We start from the raw sequence: 21123 nt of genomic DNA on the forward strand, positions 1-21123 counted from the left end.
AGCCAGCCAACACGTAGGAAAAGTGACTTGCTTAAGATGAACTACTGACTCTGATTTCAGGTCTAAGCTGGGTTCTACAATGAGTGAGTTCAGCACTGACACTCATAAGTTAAGCAGGTTATACAATTTTGGCTACCAAAGCATGAGAATCTCTGGACAACATTATGGCATTTTCACAGAAAATTAGAATTCAGGTAGTCTGGATTGTCATGCATGTAAATGAGTCACAAAAGTGACCAACTTTGAAAACATGTAACTTAAATCTTCAGGAAAACAAAGAGAACCACAAAACAAACAAACAAAAAAATATCATGTGCTCTGGATACAGATTGCAAACTTCATAATAATAAATATTTTTAAGAATGGCTGGAAAAATATTTACATCCTTCCTTCATTATCAATTGCTCATGTTTATTTAATAGTGAGTCTTAGCTCCACAGAACTAAATAAGGCAGTAATCATGAGACCATCCGTGCTCCAGAAGGTCAAGTAAACATTGTCAAGAACATAATTCAAATAGTCAGAGTGTTATTGAAGGGGACTTCAGTACATTTATTTTTTGACATATTTACGGAACTTTAAGAAAAGAAGACAGACAAGCATATTTAAATGTCAGTGTTTCTTCAGGTCTTACAGGAATGCAGATATCCTGGGGTTTATATCCAAAATGAAGGTCTATTTATGTTATATAGTAAAACAAATATAGAATGTCTACTTATTTTATATAGTATTTCAATATAATGGTAGCTTTCACTTAAACAATAAGATTTTTAGATCTCTAAACAGAATAAACAAAATACAGAAAACCCTGACCTAACAGTATTTCCTTAAACTAGACCATCTACCTACAAGTAAGAAATATTCCCCTGAAGACTCTGTCAAGCATTAGAGGAAGCTGCTAGCTCTGAATTTAGTAACTTTCAGAAATTTCCTGAATAGGGAAGCACCCTAATATCCTTGCTTCTCAAAGAGCAATCAACCTCTTCAGACAAGCTACATTTCACTTTAAAATTACTGTTTCCTGATTAGACACATTTAACGGGGGCAGCAGATCATTCCTGTGCTAGTAAAGCTATGTAACCAGATCAACACTGAGACGCAATTGACTCAGTGAATGCTCTTTCTACACAGAATGTGTAAGGCAATAATATTTAGCTTAATCCTCTTATGCCAGAAAATTTTACAGAAAATTTAGGCCTGGATGGGACTTGTTCAAAATTCAGCTGCTATCACAAGATGAATATCCAGCAAATCTTTTAAGAGCAGATAGGACTTGTCAGAAATAGCTTTAGGTATACTTTTAACCTGCTTTGAAACTGGGAATGGCTTTCATAACTGCCTTCAGTCTGTTGTGGGACATTTTTTATCGTAATAGATTACATATTTCAACAGCTTAAAAGAACAGGGGGGTTTTGTCTGGGTTTTTTTTTAATGCTTGTTTACTACTGAATTACTAATTTATCCGTTTTAAACTTCCATGACTTTCATAAGAAGGGCTGCCAGATTAGGCTCTAACCCGTTATTTACTAAGAAAAAGAGTAAAGTTATTTGGAAAGGAAATACCAATTAAGTGTGTCTACTCTCAAAAAGATTTAACCTATTTATTTCTTTTCCGGGCTGAATTAAAATATTTTCATCCAAGTCAGGTTTGGTAAAATTAGTCTAGGTAAGATCAAAATATCGTTGAAACTAGTTAAAACAATAAATCACATAAAGACTGTGAAAATTAGAAGCTCTTATCAAAAGACTTCACAGTTTTGGAATTGCTGTGTAGTACAAAATAGAGAGATAACTAGTATAATGACCAAGGTGATACAAATAAATGTCTCATCTTACTTGTCCAGGGCTGTGCTGGTAGGCATGCTCCTGCCAAATCCTCGGACACCCATCTGACAGAAGTATGGAATGCAAGACAGATTGGCCGCAATTATAGCCAACGAATCTGACGCATTAACAAAGAAACCATTTTGGCCAAGGATCATGTAGCGGTCCTGGAGAAGAAAAGAAATTCAAAAAAGCATCTTAAATCCATGTTTTGGGGAGTGGTAATTTCTTTTATTAGATCCACTGTAGGTAGAGAAAAAAAGAACACACTTTGGGTTGCTCGCACCCCTCTTTGAGCAGAATAATGAATTGGCATCATCCTGGCACATTTATAATCTTGCTATCACACCATCACTCCCTCCAGCCTTGCAAATCAAAGCTCCATCCAGATGTCCCTAGCTTCAGCCTCCTACATGACACTTCAGTAGGTCTGTTCCTGCCAGGGAATGCTTGTGTAGGAGAATCTTTTTGCAAATGGCACACACTATACAGTGAGTAGGAGGGTGTTTTGTGTTTACTGACAACACAAAATAGCTTCTGTTCTTCAGAACCTTTTCATCTTTCTCCCACTCTGTTAGGACAGAAAATTGTTTCTGTAGTCCTTTGTTGTTTACAATGCTGATAATATGACATGAAAAAATTAAAACAAACAGAGATTATGATTCAGTGCTTTATTTTGCTAAAAATCCCTCAATTTACGATGTTAACCAAAAAGGACTTAACTAAGTTACCTCCTACTGTGACAAGTCCTACTATCTATATATGCTGTCTCTTTCTAACCAGGGAATAAAAGTGTTACACCAGTATAAGATAAAATCAGCCTAATATTTAAAGAATTCTAATTCTGCATTCAAATCCTGCTCAATTTGCAGTCATCTGCAGAGATGGATTACAACATATGTGTCTGATTTATGGGTTGCAAATGCTATTATCTGTACCTGAAAGTAGTATCACTTTCAGCTTAAAGGGTTTACTGAAAAGCAAATAAATTATACTTATATGTCCCATATCTGACCCCAGACAAACAACTATGGTGAAACTTCCAGACAGATCAAAATACTTACTCCGTCAGCATCAAAAGCGGCTCCAAATCCATACTCGCCACCTCTCATAGCCTCCAGCAAGGCAGTTGCATACGTTAAATTGGGATCAGGAGGCTGTCCACCAAAATCCTCAAGAGGAATACAGTTTATGGCAGAATTTGCAGGAGCTCCCAATTCATCACACAGGATTCTTCTCACATAAGGTCCCATAACTGTAAAAACAGAAATCTGCCATGTAATCAGAAAAGCATATGCTTGACATTCAAATTTTTCACAGCACCATGGAGACTTGATATGAAACATACTTCCAGCAATTCTATACATCTGTCCTAGCAACAAAACCCAAACTATTATTTCACAGAGGAGTATGTGATTGTCCCTCCAGTAAATAATCAATTGGCAATTCAGCATTAAAAACAGAGTTCTGCACTAGTGGAAGTGAAAAAGTAATCACTGAATGTTGAAAGAAGCAAGTTTTGCTTACCTATTATTAAGTAAAGAAATTACCATACACATAGAGGATTTTTTTCTCACTAGAATAAAAGTAAGATGCTATTCTGCATGTCCTGGAATGCAAACAACAGTTTATCACATAATAGCGAGGAATGTAAATAGTAAGGGAATACAAATAGGAAATAAACTTACCACAATGTTCCAATTCATGTTAAAATTGTGACATGTTTGTCCACCAAAGAATTTTACCACATTTTAGTTACTAACATGTAGACAATAAATAAAAACTTTCTCAAAACTAACTCCAAAGTAACTTCTTATATGGTCAACTAAGATCCCAGCTCATGCTATTAGATATCGTAATTATTATATGCATTCAGCTGCTGAATGGACACTAACAACTGACTGAACCCTCCGCAGCCCTGAGACAGGTGTGAACAGGTCCCTCAGAGGTAAAAAATTCATGATTGATTGCTCGCTCTCTCATACTCTCTCTTACTCCCAAATCTTGCCTAACTGGAGCAACTGTAATCCAAGGTAAAACTATGTCAGAAACTTGTGTTCAATAAAATCTAGACACTAATTCTGTAAAATATACAGTAAACAATGATTCAGGTTCTTATCAAGAGTGGACTCCTGACAAATTACTCTTTTCCGTGCTAATGTTAAACTGTCAATGTCTACAGGCATAAAAGCATATTCCAGCGGTGCAGAACTAAAACAAACTTTGGAAGGCAGTTTGTCCAAGTACACATGTGGTCATCTCTAACGTTCACTATATTGTGGCTAGTGACTCACTTTTGGCTAACGCATCTCATCCAGAAAGTCTTTTGATCTGATGCCATCAAGAGAAGGACAAATCCCAACTATCTTTGGTAGATTACTCCAGTGGTTACTCACTGTTACCCATAAACATGTGAGCTACATTTCAGTTTGAATTTGTCTGGACTCAACTTCTCACTACTGATTCTTTTTGGTATTTTTGGGAATTTAAGACTGAGAAATAATTTTTCTGCAGAAAAAAAATAAAAACTTTTTCTGTTGTATAAACAAATATTCTTGTATACACTTATTGTATGTGTACTATTATAGTATGGCTACTTCTCCTCCAAGATAGAAAGTCATAAAGCCAATTCTCTATCACCTTGTAAATAATGTAAACAAACTCAGTCCTTTAAAATTTTTGGGATGCAATCAGGTTTTCTAACCCTGTACCAGAGTATGCATCTTTTTGACCACATGTAAAACTTCTCAGCCTTCAGTTATAGATCTGGAGATCAGAGCTCTACTAACTAGTTGAGTAACATTCTCTCCAGTACTGGACATGACAGGAGACAGTGCCTTCCTCATTGTTCCTCTACACTGTTCAAGGACACCATCTGCCCTTTTGCCACAGCCTTGCAAAAGTGGGTGTTCACACTGACTGTAAGTCCACTATAATCTTTTGAACAGTGACTATCACAGTGTACTAGATAGTTTACAAAAGCTTTGTAAGTCTATCCATCTCCTTTATCAGTCTGGTTTTGTAATCCTGTTGAAGAACGAAACCTGGTTGGTTTGATGGAATTGGTTTTCCACAAGATAATGTGGAACAGCATTACCTACATTCTTACCCTTCAAGTCACAATCCATAGAAATCTTTATTTGTATTTTCATGATGTAGCCTAAGATAGATCTCATACTGATCTATGTTTCTCCAGGCGACACAGCTTATAATTTTGTAATATTATCACTAACTTGGTCTCCTTGCTGTCTTTTATGACACTTACTTTCATCTTGCCCCCAGTACACTGAAATTTTTTAAGTTAACATTAGTGAGACAGAGGTCCCAGGCAACTCTTTAAGGACTCTTGGGTGCAACTTATTCAGCCTTAAATAATTTTATACCGTTTAGAATTTACTCTTAGTAGAGGCTGCTCTGTAACCTCCCTGGTTACTGCACACTGCAAGATACTTCATCATCCTCTCATGGCAAGATTACCTCATCCTGCTTGCTTCCAAATGCAGGAAGAAAATATTTACTGGACACAGTATCTTCACTTCTTTATCAAGAAAGATAAACCTCTTTACCTAATAAGGGACTTAACACACTGTTAAGATTGCCTTTGTTGCTAGTATAACGTTCCAATTCTTTCTTATTACTCTTAACCTTACTAAAAAGTCTGACTTTTATATGCTGTACCTTTACTGGGAAACTAATGCAGTGTACCATCTTTACTGGGAAGCTATTGCAGTGTACCTACAATTTTGTCCTGATAGCAACTTAAGTTCATACCTCCATTCATGGCATCAATCCTTATTTTAATCTGGTTGGGTCCGGTCAGCAAATTTCTGATCGCACTGAAGTCAAAGATACTTCGAAGGAGATTGAGGTAGATATCCACAGAATCTACAATTTCCACTAGAAAAATTGAGTAGAAAAAAATTACTACAGTTCACACATGGGAAAACATCTCTTTCAGCAAACTTCAACCAGCCATGCACCTCACCTAAAATGAGAGCATGCAACCTCTACATAATATGAATTTGCTCTGAAGCCCACAGAGGCAAAGTCAAAGACTTACACTGATTTCAGTGTGCTTACCATCAACTTTTAAGCCTTGCAAAGATCAACAGTTTTGCCTGCCAGAAGACTGCAGAGATCATGTAAGTTAACAGTTCCTATTTCACTGAGAACATTCATTAGAGTACAGTATATCAAAGTAAAATCTTATTTATCATTCACTAAATCACTGAACAACTTTTCAAGCTGAACAGGTTTATTCTCAGAGGATGGAAGATGTCCATACTGAGCTGAAGTCACATGTTCTATTCTTCTAATAGTATTTATCTGCATTACTCCATCAGGAGAGACATACAGCCTTTTGTCCTCAGTTTCAGCAGCTGGAATATTTGTCTTCAGTTTGCTGTCAATCTACCACTATACTTTTGCATTTTATATCTCACTGGTTTAGGAAAGTCAGGCTCAGATACCACATCCAGTTTTCGCTAAGGTCTTGCTAATTTGAATTCTAAATTCATAAAAGCAGAAAGCTACAATTTTTCTAGTTCTTTTGGATGTAAAACATTAAAATGAATTAATGAAAGCAAGTCTGTTGTAATGAAAGCTGTTACCAAACAACTGTCAAAAGCCTAGCTTCTAAAGTCATCTTGGAACGTATTACTTTCCCTGATTAAATCAAAAAGCATATGTTACACAAATGTCTTTTTATCAGGTTAAATTAGTATCTTGAAATATTTTAGTTACAATTTAAATTATTACTCAGAATATCAGCCAGTTTTTCTCAGAAACAGTGACACCCTAATGGTCTTCTTTAGGATAACATTAAAATGACACGGACATTTTTTGAGCCCGAGAAAAACGATTAGAATAGATTGCGACAATACACTTGAACAGAGAAACAAAATAAAGATTCACAAGGCTGAAAAACAACCTGTAAAATGTATTTGAAAGTGAGTTAATTCTATGGTATATGTCAAAAGTCTCAAGGATTCACTAAAGTTACATTACTGCATATCTTCTATGCAGTGTTCTTAACAATGTTTAAGTAAGCTCTAAGCTTTACACATATGAACAAATGCCTCAAATTCAGTGGAGCTGCTCACACATGTTAAGATGAAGTGCATGTATGATTGAAGTCTAAAAATTATTTTATCTCCTGCCAAACTCAACTGGTTTACTCTCAGTTGCTTCAACACCTCTGTAGCCTTGATTCACATGAGTTAGTTCATACAACTGAAAAAGTAGAAGCTTTAAACACATTTTCATTTAGAAAAATGTAATTTGGAGAAATTTAGAAGTTGAAAAAGCAAAATCTAAAACTGTGACAGTCATATGATTCCAGAGTGGTGCTGGAGCTGAATTTCCTTTGCTTTTTGTTTGCCTAAAAAGCTGAGCAAGTTCTTTGCAATCAAAAAAATGTAATAATTTAAGATTTTTAGATTTTTTTTTTTAAATCAAAAGCTTTATTTATCAGAATGTACTTTGTCTCAAAATGTAATTTTCTGGTGGAAAATAAACTGCTTTTAATTCTAGGACATCAGGAACAAGAAAGAGTTCTTGAGGCCACACAGGCTTTTACAGTATTTGAAATACTGCCTGGACCCCTTTCTTTGCTTTCTGACTCCTTCAGGACAAAATGGCTGTGCTAGCTCATTTTAAATCAAGTGTAGGAATAAAAATATTCACATGCATAAAACTGAGCATGTGCTTAAGCACTCCCTTTACATTTGGAGTCACTGGCTGTCTAGTGCCTTACACATCCCCCAACATTTCAGAAAGCGTGAGCAAAGAATGAATAAACTGAGAATCTCATGAACTTTTTTATCAGTTAGACTTCCATGAGCAAACTATTTGTAGTCCAAAAATGTTTGATTTGGTGTTTATCTACTAGCAAGCCTAAGCACATATATCTGGCAAAGGTATTTGGCTAAATGATAAGGCCTGATGCACTTAAAGTCCGTAAGTCACCTTCCTTATGTGCAAAACAAACCCAACACTTACCTATACTGCCTAATATTTTGAGAACTTGTAGTAAGGCGTTTTGAAGGGTTAAAGTTCTGTTTAAATAATTACCCATTACCATTCTGCAGCAATTCTAATATTTACAATCAATGGATGTAGCATGCATGAAAGAACACATTGATACCTCGGAAAGGTTTGAATTTGTTCTCCAGATCAAATTCTTGTCTTCCTAGGCGTGATAAATCAACTCTGAGATCAGGACAAATGGCATATTCCTCCAAGGTTTTGCTGATTTGATAGATTTTATCTGAAACTATATCTGGAGCAGGTCCTGTAAGAAAACAGAATGTGCTGGGTCATTTTTTTTTAAATCAAGGTTCCCTACTTAAAAAGTGAGTGCTCTAGCAAACATTTTTCTGAATATATTGGAGTTATTAAGGAATAAACGCAAACAAAGATCTATAGTAAGTGAAGTCTGTTCTTTCAGTGTAACACAGGTTTAAAACATTATTTGAAAAAATATAGCATGGAAATACAGTGTGTTACTCGCAACACTTTGATTCACATAGAGTATTTAAATGAATCATTATCCAGGACAGGGGGGATGAGGGAACCAAAAAACCCACCGCCATCTTTCTTTGGGTTTATTGCTCAAAAACTGCCATTTTTTTACTCTACACGGAATCTCAACGTGTATCGTAAAGGAAAGTCTATCCTTCAGCAGTGTTTCTGGTGTTTCATAGGGCTTTCTGTAAATGCACACTTGTGAAGGTGACATAGCTTTGTGTTTCAAATCATTTCATTAGACATAATTATCATTGTAAAAAGTCTTAGCAGTTTGACAGTGATGTTCTCTTGCTGTTTTCCTCCAATGGCTTAATGAAACGTATCTTTGTTAGAATTCAAAATACCTTAATTACTTAACAAGCAATTACGACCTGGAACTGTTATGTCATTCAGAAACAGAAATCACATCTTACTTGTGCATTACTTTTAGTGCTAAATCCTGAAGACTGGCTCTATTTTTAAAGATTTACTTTAATCAAATAACAGTTGTAGGCATGATGCAAAAATTACCAGATGAGCTATGCCATATGTAGTGCAAGAGTTGAGTCTGAGTTACAACAACAGTCCTTTCAGGCTTATCTGACTCTTCATTGCTTATATTAAAGCTACACTCCCACTCCGAAAAATACTTCCTTTATTCCCTTTTATGTGCTCCCCCTCCTAATCCAAAGCTTCTGTCTTTTCAGTGCTAACTTCCCACTACTCTAGCAATGCTGCAATATTCAGTGAATCTTTGCCATGTAAATTAGTGTGTTCCATCTCAGATGCAGTGTACCAGATGGTCCAAGGCAATACGCTAAGCAACAATCACTTAACTCTTCATTTGGCTTAGAAAATGACTTCTTACTCATGTAATCTAAACCCATCCATGGGTTTACATGTGAGGACAGGTTTCATCAGTTCCAGATCATCCTTGATAGATGGATGTATTGTCTACTGACACTTCCAGCTAAGGATATCCCACAGCATCGCTCTGCGTTCTCTCCTACAGCTAAAGAAACAAACTGCTTCTGCCTGACCTGGATCTGCAAAATAGACTAATCGAGAATGCAGAGCAACAACAGCCTTCCCTAGGAGGTTGTCATGGTGCCTAACCACTCTCTTAGTTCAGAAGCCTTGCCTAATCCTTAACCCACATTTTCTCAGCTGCAACTGAAAGCAACTACTTTTCATTTCGTCTCCGTTGATTATCATAAATAACGGAACCTTGTGACCTGTGCTTGAGTGTTTCATATTTAAAGCTTAATAACCTGTTTCAATTTTCTTTTAAAAAGCAAAGCACACTAAAAAGAATGCCCCACCAACTGTTACCCATTTATCAAACAGATTTTAGGTGTACGTGGTATAGTAAAGTTTACAGAGTGCTAATGCATCTAATGGTTTGGCACTGGTATGTTTGTGCTGTGACCCTGGCTTTCTCACTGCCTGACCTTACACAGTCTCTTTAATCTCTCTTGGATTCAAGCCTATTCAGTTTATAAAATCACACCGGTTTAACCATGCACGTTTTTCAATTAAACAAGGGAGAGACATTTCCTCCTCAAGTTCTCCCACCTTCAAAATGGGGAAGGAAACATGATTTTAAAAGCACTTCACTTTTTTCAGACGGAAGGCACTCCACATGTGTGAGGTATACAAGGTGTCAGCAATTGTCACCATGATGTTTTATGTGTGTACACAGATCTATAACATAAAACATACGTAATGTATAACACACCTACATGTGTTAACTTGCGAATTTTGGAAAACAAGACATTAGCTATATACACAAATTCCATTATTCAACAGCAAAATTGCAATAGTTAAAACGGTACAACCCTCTCCCTGGATAAGAGCAGTTATTTCCTGGGTAAACATAAGAAGTGCTTTCTTCCATACAAGACAATGAGTTATACTGCTTACAGCACTTCTGAAATTCCATGCTTTAAAGTAAATGCCAAGACAAGCAACACAGAAATATGACCAAAACAGAGCTCCTTCACAGGCATCTTTATAAAAGGATCAGAACTGTTACAATGATCTGGCAGACTACATAAAATGATATAAAAATGGGATGGCAAACCTCTTGTTTACAGAAATCTTACAGCTACCACAGGGACTTCAGTGAACATTTAACACCTATTGTACAGACCCATGTAAATAAATACAATCCTATTACTGGGGAAAAAAAAGCATATGTTCTTCATAGTTTTAACAGAATAAATGAAAAACACATAGTTAAAGTCAGCTAGTCATCCTCGTCAGAATATTTTCATCATATCAAGATGCAATGTTGTAATGTGTTACCAAAAAAACCTACCTCCATTGGCAACCTCAAACTTGACTCCAAACTCTCCTCCAGGTCCCCCAGGACTGTGGCTAGCTGTTAGAATAATTCCACCAGCTGCTTTGATCTTTCGGATGATACATGAAACAGCAGGTGTGGATAAGATACCATTCTGTCCAATAACCAATCTGCCAATCTAGGTGGAAAAAGAAGTCAAAGCACTCTGAGTGGTACTAAACTTCTGAAAATTAATAAGCAAATACACACACATATAGGTATACATGTATAGGATAGAAATTGTGAAGTGCTAGTATGTACTTACATGTAACCTATGTAAGTATATTTCTCTGCAAAATAATGAGTTGGTGGCACACTAATCTGGAGTGCTGACAAAAAAGTTTGTACCCTGGCACATTTAACTCCGGTGGCCTGTGTACTGACAGTAAAGCAAGAACACAGCCAGAGTAGTGATTTGCAAAGCTCCCAAGCATAGCACTGGGCTATGATCCTGCAATCAAACCTTTTCAGGTATCCCCACAAACCAGCAAATCCCCTCAATATCAATACAGTTGAGGGCTGACTGTGTGGATGAAGTTTGCAGGGTTGGGTCTTTAACTAGCGTAAAAGAGAACAGCAAGCAAATTGCCTTTCGTGGAGCAGCCTTTCAGTGCAATCACAAATTATCACTACGTACAGGACCTCTCGAGTCACATCTCTATTACCACTACACTCTTGGATGTCCTGCCCTATAGAAAGCATTGCTCTTTCTTCAGCCATCAGTGACTCCTTGGCTATTGCAGATGAAGAGGGTATGTTTCCCAGGGCACAGCTGAGCATGGGAAGTTCCCACCAACCTTAAAGTAAAAAAAGCTTTCAGGTGGTGTTATTAAACACTGACTCAATGTGTTTGGTATTATGTGCAGCTCCACTATAAGGTTCCAACTTCAAAACCTTATCCTCATCTCCTACACAGATACTACAGTTTCAGCTCAACATAAACAATCTAGGCGCCAACCAGAAATGTATTTACAAAGAAATATGAAGGAGTTCCAGTTCCTAGGAAACAGGCAGATACACAAAAAAGCAGGGGAGAAAGGGAGGTTAGTGTCACAGATGAGAACTGAGGCAGCTGCATATGGAGCTTAAAAGGATAGTGCCAAAGTTTGGGGTTTTTTTAATATCCTCACTTAAAAAAACAAACAGAAACACACACACACACCCCCCCCACTATTGAATAGTAGTTTGGGAAGGAGTGGGGCAGGAGGGAGAGGCAGAATACTGAATCCTTCCCACTCCCCATCTAAAGACTGGGAGTTCAACCTCAGACTTCCTTCTCTAGTTTGAGGGAGACTTGACAGCTCTACTCTGTGTGGCAAAGCAACAGCAAGGAGGTGTTACTGCCTGCCTCCTTTCTGTAAAGAGCTGTTCCTTCAAATACAGATGACTTTCTTCTGGGTCCAGAGCTTGTGTGAGGCCCTTACTGGTTATTTAGAAGTGGGGTTCCCAATAATTTCAGAAAAGCAAAGAAAGGATTGATAGATGACTTATTTAGCCTGTTTTTGTGAACTGTTTTAATAAAAAAAAGAAAATTTCTACATTGAAATGATCAACTTCTAAAGTAAGCACAAGTTACTTTTTTGCTAACCCTCACAAAGCACAAACTATGGCTAAGCATTTCTCTTTCACTGAGAATTACAAGATCTGCTTTCAAATTTAAAAAAAATGTGCAGAACAATGCGTTCCGTTAACTGCGATTTCTACCTCAAGATCTGATGATAGGATGATTGTCTACCTGGATCTCTTTTCAGTTTTTGCAGATGATTTTGAAGCCTATGGTTTGTTGCTAGAAAACAGGAAAGCTATCAAAATTGTAAGTAGAGTTCATTTGACTTGCTCCTGCTACTACTGGGAAAATGTTTTGTTTCACTGTCTTCTCCCAGGATGGAACAATTTTGAAGGAAATGAAAAAAATAAAAAGAAACAAAAAAATTTTAATTTCTCATTTTTCTACTGTAATGAAAGTATTTTCCAGGGAAAACAAGTATCCTTTCCGGTAGAAAAAATGCAAATCAGCAGAATCCACATTTTCTGTTTCAAGATATTAGTTTAAAGGAGCGCTTCCACTGACATGGCCAGTTGGTGAGGGTGGAGTGTATATACGGTTAACACATATACCACACAGCTGAACCTCATTTCTGCTCACTGCAGTGGTATTAAACAATTTTATTTCCTACTTAAGCCTAACAATATGGTTTCATTAACCTACAACTGAATGATTAAGAGCAATACCATCTTCCTTGTTATAGAACCTGACATCAACTATAACATAAATACCTTTGATTATGTATGTGGAACAAAAGCATACCAGTGAATACAGTTTGCCTTGAAGAAAAGATCAAATGTTACACTTGTGCACTGTGACAGCATTTACTTGTGAGGCTCTGTATCACTTTCTGACTTGATGTCTCTCATGCCATCCCACTCTTGCTTCTCCCTGAAGGTTAAACTAAGCAGTAATTTACAGCACATGTATTTGTAAATCTCTCAATTAGTCATAATTTACAGACCTTAGGAGCAAAAATAAGGGTATATTTCTTCCACTCCTAGCTCCAAGCCAAGTGAAGCAGTTGATTAAATGTTGTTTCACTGATTACAGAACAAAACTGGTATCTCTCTTACTGATCACACTTCTTCACAATTATGCAATGTTCTTCCCATCTTTTACAATTCCTTTAAATCTCCAAATGTTACATTTACATTTTATTTACTCAACTCTTTTGAATACTAAACTACTTCAAAAATACTTTCTATACAATGCTACTTGTTACAACAGAAATGCAATTCCTACACTGTGGAACAAAGAAGACTTTTTTTTTCTTTCTTTTTTTTTTTTTATATGCAGGAGTGTTTCCAGTTGTTGTGGGCTGACAATTGACAGACACACTTTTACCTCAGAAAATGGGTAGGGTAAAACTCCATCCATCAGCAGAGGCACTGAAATCACTAGAAGCTCTAGCACGTGCTTCGCACACTTTTAGTATCAAGCTCAAGAAAGAAATCTTTCCATTAGCTACATTTACTGTTTTGTTTAAACTAGTGCGTGTAAATAATTTGAAAGAGAAATAGAGATTTTTTTCAAATTGTTCTGAATTTGAGTGCGTCCTTTTATGGCTTCTTTTCAGTCCATGAAGCAGCTTTTGGACAACATGCCATGTCTTGCAAGACTGTTGTATTTATGCTGTCATTTAATCACTACTGCCAATTGAACTGAAGCATTAGAAAAAACACAAAACATTGGGAAATAAACTTTAACAAACTCTCTTCCAGTCTATAAAGCAGTCTATCCATGTACCTTTATTATGGAAAGAAAAGCATGATGAAAATAAATACTGAAAATATTTGTTTCAAATATTGTCTCTGCCTTTTTTAAACTATGAAGCATGTAGAAAGCTAAAGCAATGACTCAATCTTCCAAATACAGCTGTCAGAAATGGGTGCCAGCTCTCGGAACAGTATTGTGTATGGGTAAGTAAAAGGAAGATGACAGAAATCACATTTTGTAAAATGCTTGAAAACAACAACATTGAATCTATCTTGAGGTACTCAAGAATAAATGTATTTATACTTGCTTACAGGCTTATCATGAGCATGTGTTCTCTGTACTTCTAAACCTGAACGAGCGAGGTTTAGATTTTTGCCTTCATGAACACCAAAACTTTTTTTTTAAGTAAGTAGAATACTTAGATTATTAAGAATGCACAAATTACCTGGCACTATCTCTTCGCCATGTTTTTACTCTTTTCCTGTTCAACAGACGTTGCACAAACCAGCTTTCCCATTTTTCTGGATGCTCAGTATTAATATGAACAGGAGTAATTTGATTTGCCTTCAGCATTTGTCACAAGGCTATTATTTCTATACTACCTAGAAATTAGTATGATAAATAATACTTCTATACTGTAGAAATACTGCAATATTTAGTATTCTAAATGAAGGATGTTGAAAGTGAAATTACATGAACGATACACAGACATTTCATTTGTAGTCACTAGTGCAAAGAGCTTCACCTTATACGAAGGTCTTCAGTGGTTCTACGAAACTCCCCAAGGACAGTGCAGACCTTAGATGTGTACACATGCTACCAATCTTTCTCTGCGCTCTGCATTTCGATGACAAGAATGCACAGCCTCAGCCTCTCTTGGCCCAGAAGCTGTTCATATTTTCTCTGAACCAAATACTGAACTGACATTTAATTAAGTTTAAGTAATGAACAGACTTCTCACAATCTGGGCTAAAACAGTAAGCAAATAATGTCCATGTACTGACTTGCAATTAACGTTCCAGTGATATCCTTCTGAAAGTCTTGGACAGTTTCTAGCATGGAAAGATTACCTTTGGAATTCAAAAACTTGCATGGCTACGAGATCACAGGCATGTAATGTTTCCTAATACTGTGCCCCTACACCACGTTCTATTTTGTCACTGCTTTTAGTAGCAATAGCAGAAACAAAGACCGTGATCCTCAGCAAACTGTAACATCTCAAAGAATAGTCACCCTAACAAGTACTTTAGAAGAACATTTTTATGCAATGTTACCACTTGCAGCTGTGCATTTTCGGACGACTCAGTTGATTATCATGGAGTCACTTAATACTTTTTTTTTTAATTAGTTTTCCCAGTAATCTCTCACATGCCTCAGTCAATTAAAACTTGAAAGAATATGAAGCAAGCAGATTATCTTGGACAGCATGGGGCTGTGCCTTCCTATCTTTTACTATAGTATCCTAAAGATGACAGAGCACTACACTCAACATAGAAGCAAATATATCAGTCACACAGGTCCAGGGAGGGAGGGCAAGATTTGCATGGAAGACCATGGAAAATAAAAACAACATGGTATTATAAAGCAGACAACTGGAAAACTCTTTCATCATCTCAAACTTCTACAGCATTAATAGCAATACTCTGTGATCTCTCTCAGACGTTGCTACGACTTTCCATATTCAGAGTACGATCATCAGCTTCTGATCTGCCACTGAAACTCACACATAGCAGCTTCTCACTTAAACCAATCCTAAACTTTGCAACAAAAATAAGACACCACATCCCCTTGATGGGTCTAATGGAACACTTACATTTAATTTGTAGGACACTACTACTGACAGGACACAGGCGAAAAGTGAAATAGAACATCAGACACTTTCCTACCAACCCACTTCACAAAAATGCTTGTTGCAACCTGAAATGGTATAGGACCTGTGTCTGGCTTTCCTCACACTCCCTCATCCTCCCATGACATGCAGTCCCTTAACCAAATGTGTTTGCTACAGCCCCAGCTGTGTGACCCATTGAAGGGTGACCCTGGGTAGCCACCTTCAGGAGCTGAACAAAAAGATTTGGTGGAGCATGTGCTGGTTACAGCTGCACAGCATGGACTAGCCTGTAGCTGTTGCCACCAGTGGAAGCCCACACAGGCTATAGCTGTGGACTGTGTACCTGCAACCCCAAGCTGGAGGGCTGAGTCAGAGGGACTGAAGATGAGAAGGCGGCAGGGCAAGCACTGGCAGCTGACTGGGCAGGGGGCCTCATCTCATTCCATGTACTGGGGCCTATGCCAACTGTGTTAGGCTGTTAACACAGGGGGAATGCGGGGTGAGTCACCAATTTAGAACAAGGGGAACCTAGCAACTCTAAAGGGCAATACATTTACAGTTGATAATAGAAAATCCCTTTTATTTTTGTACTCAGCAGGCACAATTAACCATAACACTCGGTATGTGTCTTCCAGGAAGGAGACTCAAGTTCAGTTTATCAGCACTATGTGGCTATCCCTCTCCTGGCACTCTGGGGTGGCTAAAGGTTTTGAATGCAACTTCAAGGCTTCCTCACGTTTCATCCGATCCTGCCTACACCAGCTCACTTCTTTCCTTGTGATACTGGCTACATGCCTTCTAATGACATTAACCTCATCCAAAGAGAGAGATCTCTGCCCTCAGGAGTATTCCCTTCCTCTCCACTTACACAGCACAGCACTAAACAATGCCTTCAGAGAGCTTTTGATATTTTCTCAGATGTATTTTAACAGCCGCAGAATAAAACAGACAAACACTATTCACTAAGTAAATGTGAGGCTTATGCAGAAACCGGGGTGAGGCTAAGCAGCTTGAGTATGGTAAAGAGAGAATGGAGCATTAGCACACGGAAATGGGAAACCTTTTCAGTATCAGTAGCACCTCACCAGCTGGCCTGCTGAATTTGTGAGGACTGTCGTTAGTCATTAATGTCATGGTTGAATTCAGGTATTTGCAGGAACTGTAAGCAGAAAAGCTTGGTTTTTGGCTTCAGAAAACACTAAGGAGAAAATCTGTTTCCAAGAACTTGCAGTAACTTCAGAAAAGGGAAGCACTACTACAGGAAGGTACCAGAAACATGTCAAACTGGAAATCTCCTGAGGTCAAAAACACCTGATCTTCAAGGGAAACAGAGCAAAATGGGGAACAAGACAGATGCAGCAGGAAAGAGGCAAGCTGACAGAAAAAATTAGTCAGGAAGGAGTCCTGAATGTAGCACAACCAGGCTGACAAGCCCCCAGTCCTCTAAATCCTAAACTTGTCTTCCTCAGCACCTCAGTCCTTGTGGCTGTAACCCACTCTGTAGCTCCTACCAGCGTGCAAGGGCAGGCAAGCACCTCAGCCTTGGCAGGGCAGCTCTTGCTTTAGCTGTTGCTGCGCTTTATCCCTCCTGGTCAAAAGGTACAATTCCAGCATCGAGGCTCTCTCCACGAAGCTACATGGGGGAAGGGGTTGGAGTGCATCACACCTCCAGGCCCTGTCCTACATTCCTTGTAATGCCCCACACACCAGCCCGCTCCCACTGCTCTGCGTTCGCTCCCCGCACGCTCGCTGCTGCAGATGAAACACCACCACTATCCTCGCCAGCATTCCCCTCACCAGCCGTCCTCATGCCCTGGGCCACATAAGCCCTGGCCTCTACCAAGCCCCTGTACGAACAGTGAGTTTGAAAGGCAGCCAGCCCGTAACACAGCCAGTCTCTACGAAATCTCAGGTATCATCTGCTTGACAGTATCAGCATGGTGAGAATGTACTTTAGAAATAAATTTAAAATAACTCATTATTTATACCAGGCTGGCGAATCCATATAGCTTATATGTGATGATAAATCAGCAGTGAAAATTCAAACACATATAGAGACTTGTTTCAAAGTTGAAAGATCTCCTGGTTATAAAACCGCACTGCATTTAAAGAATGAAGCTTTTGAAAAAAATAAGAAAAAGCAAATTCACCACAAAAAAACACCCTTATAGAATTATGTCACTTCTTTTACCAGATCTAGAGAATTAATTTAGCCATCATAATGAGAGACAGCAGCTTCAGCTCTGCTTCGAGGTAGAGACTTCAAGCCTACACGAGGTACTATCTCCAGCTTTCTGTACATACACACTGACACATGAATGCGCATCTATCAGAAGACACCAGTTTTCTTCCAGAGTTCTTCCGTTTTCAAAACCACACAAGAAAAGCTGTAACCCATCTGATCACAGAGGTATCTGCCACTGCTTTCTTCTTGCATTTCATAATTTGCTCACAAGTGAAAAATAGAGAACAATTATTTTCTTAAGACGCAGCCAAAATGCCGAATTCCTCTTGCTCCAATAACACCATTTTCCTTGAATATTTTTAAAGGATCCCGAGCATTACATACAAGTCTGACACCTTCGTTTCCCACATACTTAATTCTGCTACACTTCCTCCTGCAGAGCCAACCGCGGTTTTAGCTCCCACTCCTGCCCCAGACTAAAATAGGCGTGAAGCAGGGCGGCGGGGCCAGCAGCCTCCTGGGGTTACCACGACCGCCGCCGTTACACCTAGGCAGCACCCGCCACGCCAGCGTCCAGCCGCTCCGCCTGAAGGACGGGCGAGCCGGCGCCGGGCGGGCTGGGGGCGCTCCGGGCGCACCGGAACACCGACCCTCTCCTCGCTTCCACCGGCCCGTTCAGCGCTGCCCGCCTTACGGCGCCGAACGGCTCCCGGGGAGGCGAGGGGGCACCCCGGACCGCGACGGGGCGGGGGTGGCCGCGGGGGCCCGGCCTGCGGGAAGGCCGCCCCGGGGGGACGGCGGGAGGGCGAGGGGGCCCGCTTACCCCGTTGGCCGCGGCCATTTGGACGACGATCTCGATGGCCGTCTTGCTGAAGTACCTGCCGTCGCTGCCCACCACCATGGTGCAGCCCTGGCGGTCGCGGAGGTCGACGGAGGAGAGGAGGCTCTGCACGAAGTTGGGCAGGTAGTTGCGCTGGCTCTCGAAGAGCCCCGTGGGCCGCCGCAGCCCCCCGCCGCCCGTCGGCCGCTGGTCCTCGTAGGGCGCCGTCTGCACCGTCAGCACTGGGATGGGGGTCCTCTCCATGGCCGCTACCGCCCGCCCGGCTGCAGCTCCGCTGGGGAGCGGCGGCCCCTCGCGCAGGCTGCTGCCGCGGCGGCGGCGGGGAGCGGAGCGGCGGCGGGGAGCGGAGCGGAGAGGCGTCTCCCTGCGGCGGGCTGCCGCGGGGCCGGGCTCCCTCACGGCAGGCCCCCGCCCCGCGGGGCCGGAGGCGGGCCGGCGCAGCCCCCGGCGGTCCGCCGGCTGGAGGCCGGGGCCGCGGGGCAGCCGGGGCGGGCACGGGGGGATGCACCGCCCCTTCCCCCGCCCCCCCGGCCCCCCGCCGGCGCCTCGCCGCCAGCAAGGCTGCCCGGGGCTGGGCAGTCCGCCGCCGTTCAGCGTGCGGCGGCCCCGGCCAAAAATAACCCTGGAAGGCGAAGCCGAGTGTCGCGGTCTCCTGCCAGGGATGTAACCGGAGGCGGGGGGCAGAGGGCGAGCCAGCGCGGCACACTTGCGCGGGGGGATCACGCTCTGTCAGCGCCGCAGCCGCCCCGCCGGCCCCCGCCGCTGCCGCCCTCCCGCAGTCGCGGACCCCGGGCGGCGTGAGGGACAGCCGGCGGCCTCTGCTCCGCGCCGCACCGCCAGCGCGGGGACGGGGCAACACCCGCGCGTAGCAGAGAGTCGGTACGCGGGCTGGAGTGAGACCGGGAGGTGGCCCTGTCCGGTTTTGCAGGCGAGGGGACAGGAGAACGGGCAGTTAAAGAGCGAGCGAAGTCTTTCACTACTGAGCCTCAAGCGAGGGGAATCGATTGTGGGCCTGTTTGGGGGTTTCTTCTGTACTGTGTTGCTCGAAAGCAAGTTTTTTGTGCGGTAAGCAAGCTTACAGAGAGGGCTCGATTTTGTTTTTTTCTCACAGCAGGAGCTGAGTACTACAGGTAGGGTCTGGTCTGATTATAGGACAACTGATCACGCTGGTGTCTGTCCAAGCTTACTCCCTGGAAGACCAAGCAACCCTCTGAAAGTGTCTTTCCCTTTGAAAAACTGTAATGATGTGGGGAGACAGCGTTCATTGACATATGTGTTCATTCTGCTTAAATTAAATGCAGAGGTGATGGCACTGGCAGTTGCGAAGATGCCTGATTTCCCAGTATAAAAGCTGTGTTTACAGATGCCTGTGACTGTCAGGCATCAGCTGAAACCTTCCATCCAAATGCTTGTTTTGCACTGGGCCCACAACAATATTTTGCTGGAACAACTCTGTTGACTGGAGAGTTGGAAAAAGTAGTCGTGTAACCTAGATGTCATTCTTGTGCTTAAGAAATCCCTGGTGTAGACCTGCACCTGAGCAGACAAAAATTTTGTATGGCATTCCTGAGGTCTCTACGAAGGAATCTGCTCATAAACTGCTCAGAAGCACGATGGAGCGTCACGGCTCAACAAGACAACGTGCTGGGAGGTGGCCAGGCAAACACGGGGTAAAATGCTTTTGTCTGTTACATAGAGCAAGAGCTCCTTAAGAATCAGAGTCATCCAATGAATGGTAGCCAGAGGAACTCAGTTACTCGGGGTTTTGGGCCCTATTTCTGGATACTCTGTAGTGGACCGTAGCATACAGAGTTTGACAGTTTAAGATACAGTTGTCTGCTACTCATTTATCCCTTTGGCAGTGACTTCTGCCTTCGCAGTAGAACACTATACATGCTATGGTAGGGAAGGCCCAACACTTCAGTTTAAATAAACTAATCCACTGAAGCAGATACAAGAATTCTAGCTCTCTTGAAGGAATACCTGTATACTGGGCCATATACTCAGGCAGAGGGCCAGAGCAGATACAGGGAAGCAGTAATACCTTCTGTCTCTTTTCTTAGACCTCCTAGTCAGTAGTCTCATTTGTGGCTTCCTGTACTGATTCAGAATGCATTTTAAATAGCAAAAGGAAAAATTCTGCAGTATGCAAATGCCAGTTCTCACATCCCTAATGTAAACATCTATAGATGAGGGTGTTACACCTTAAATAATTTTGGGCATTGCCAGTAATGACACCACAACATATAGTCTGCATTAGTGAAAACTGAAATGGAATCAGATAACTGGTATCTAGCACAGCAAGTATCCAATAATGAAAGAGCAA

At 40.9% G+C, this 21123-nt stretch overlaps 1 protein-coding gene across 1 annotated transcript in view; it reads right to left on the minus strand.

The window, feature by feature from the left end:
* The window catches only part of PGM5 (phosphoglucomutase 5), a 77212-nt gene extending 58025 nt beyond the window's left edge, over nucleotides 1-19187 (minus strand). Inside the window, exons 1-6 of the mRNA XM_074813213.1 lie at nucleotides 18780-19187; nucleotides 10652-10814; nucleotides 7970-8116; nucleotides 5596-5721; nucleotides 2889-3079; nucleotides 1837-1991 (exon numbers count right to left, since the gene is read on the minus strand). Coding sequence (XP_074669314.1) covers nucleotides 1837-1991; nucleotides 2889-3079; nucleotides 5596-5721; nucleotides 7970-8116; nucleotides 10652-10814; nucleotides 18780-19040 — 1043 coding nt within the window. The 5' untranslated portion in view covers nucleotides 19041-19187. The remainder of the gene's footprint in view (nucleotides 1-1836; nucleotides 1992-2888; nucleotides 3080-5595; nucleotides 5722-7969; nucleotides 8117-10651; nucleotides 10815-18779) is intronic.
* Nucleotides 19188-21123: the final 1936 nt, after the last annotated feature.

The sequence above is a fragment of the Strix aluco genome, chromosome Z (genome assembly GCF_031877795.1).
Source record: "Strix aluco isolate bStrAlu1 chromosome Z, bStrAlu1.hap1, whole genome shotgun sequence".
Classification (NCBI taxonomy): Eukaryota; Metazoa; Chordata; class Aves; order Strigiformes; family Strigidae; genus Strix; species Strix aluco.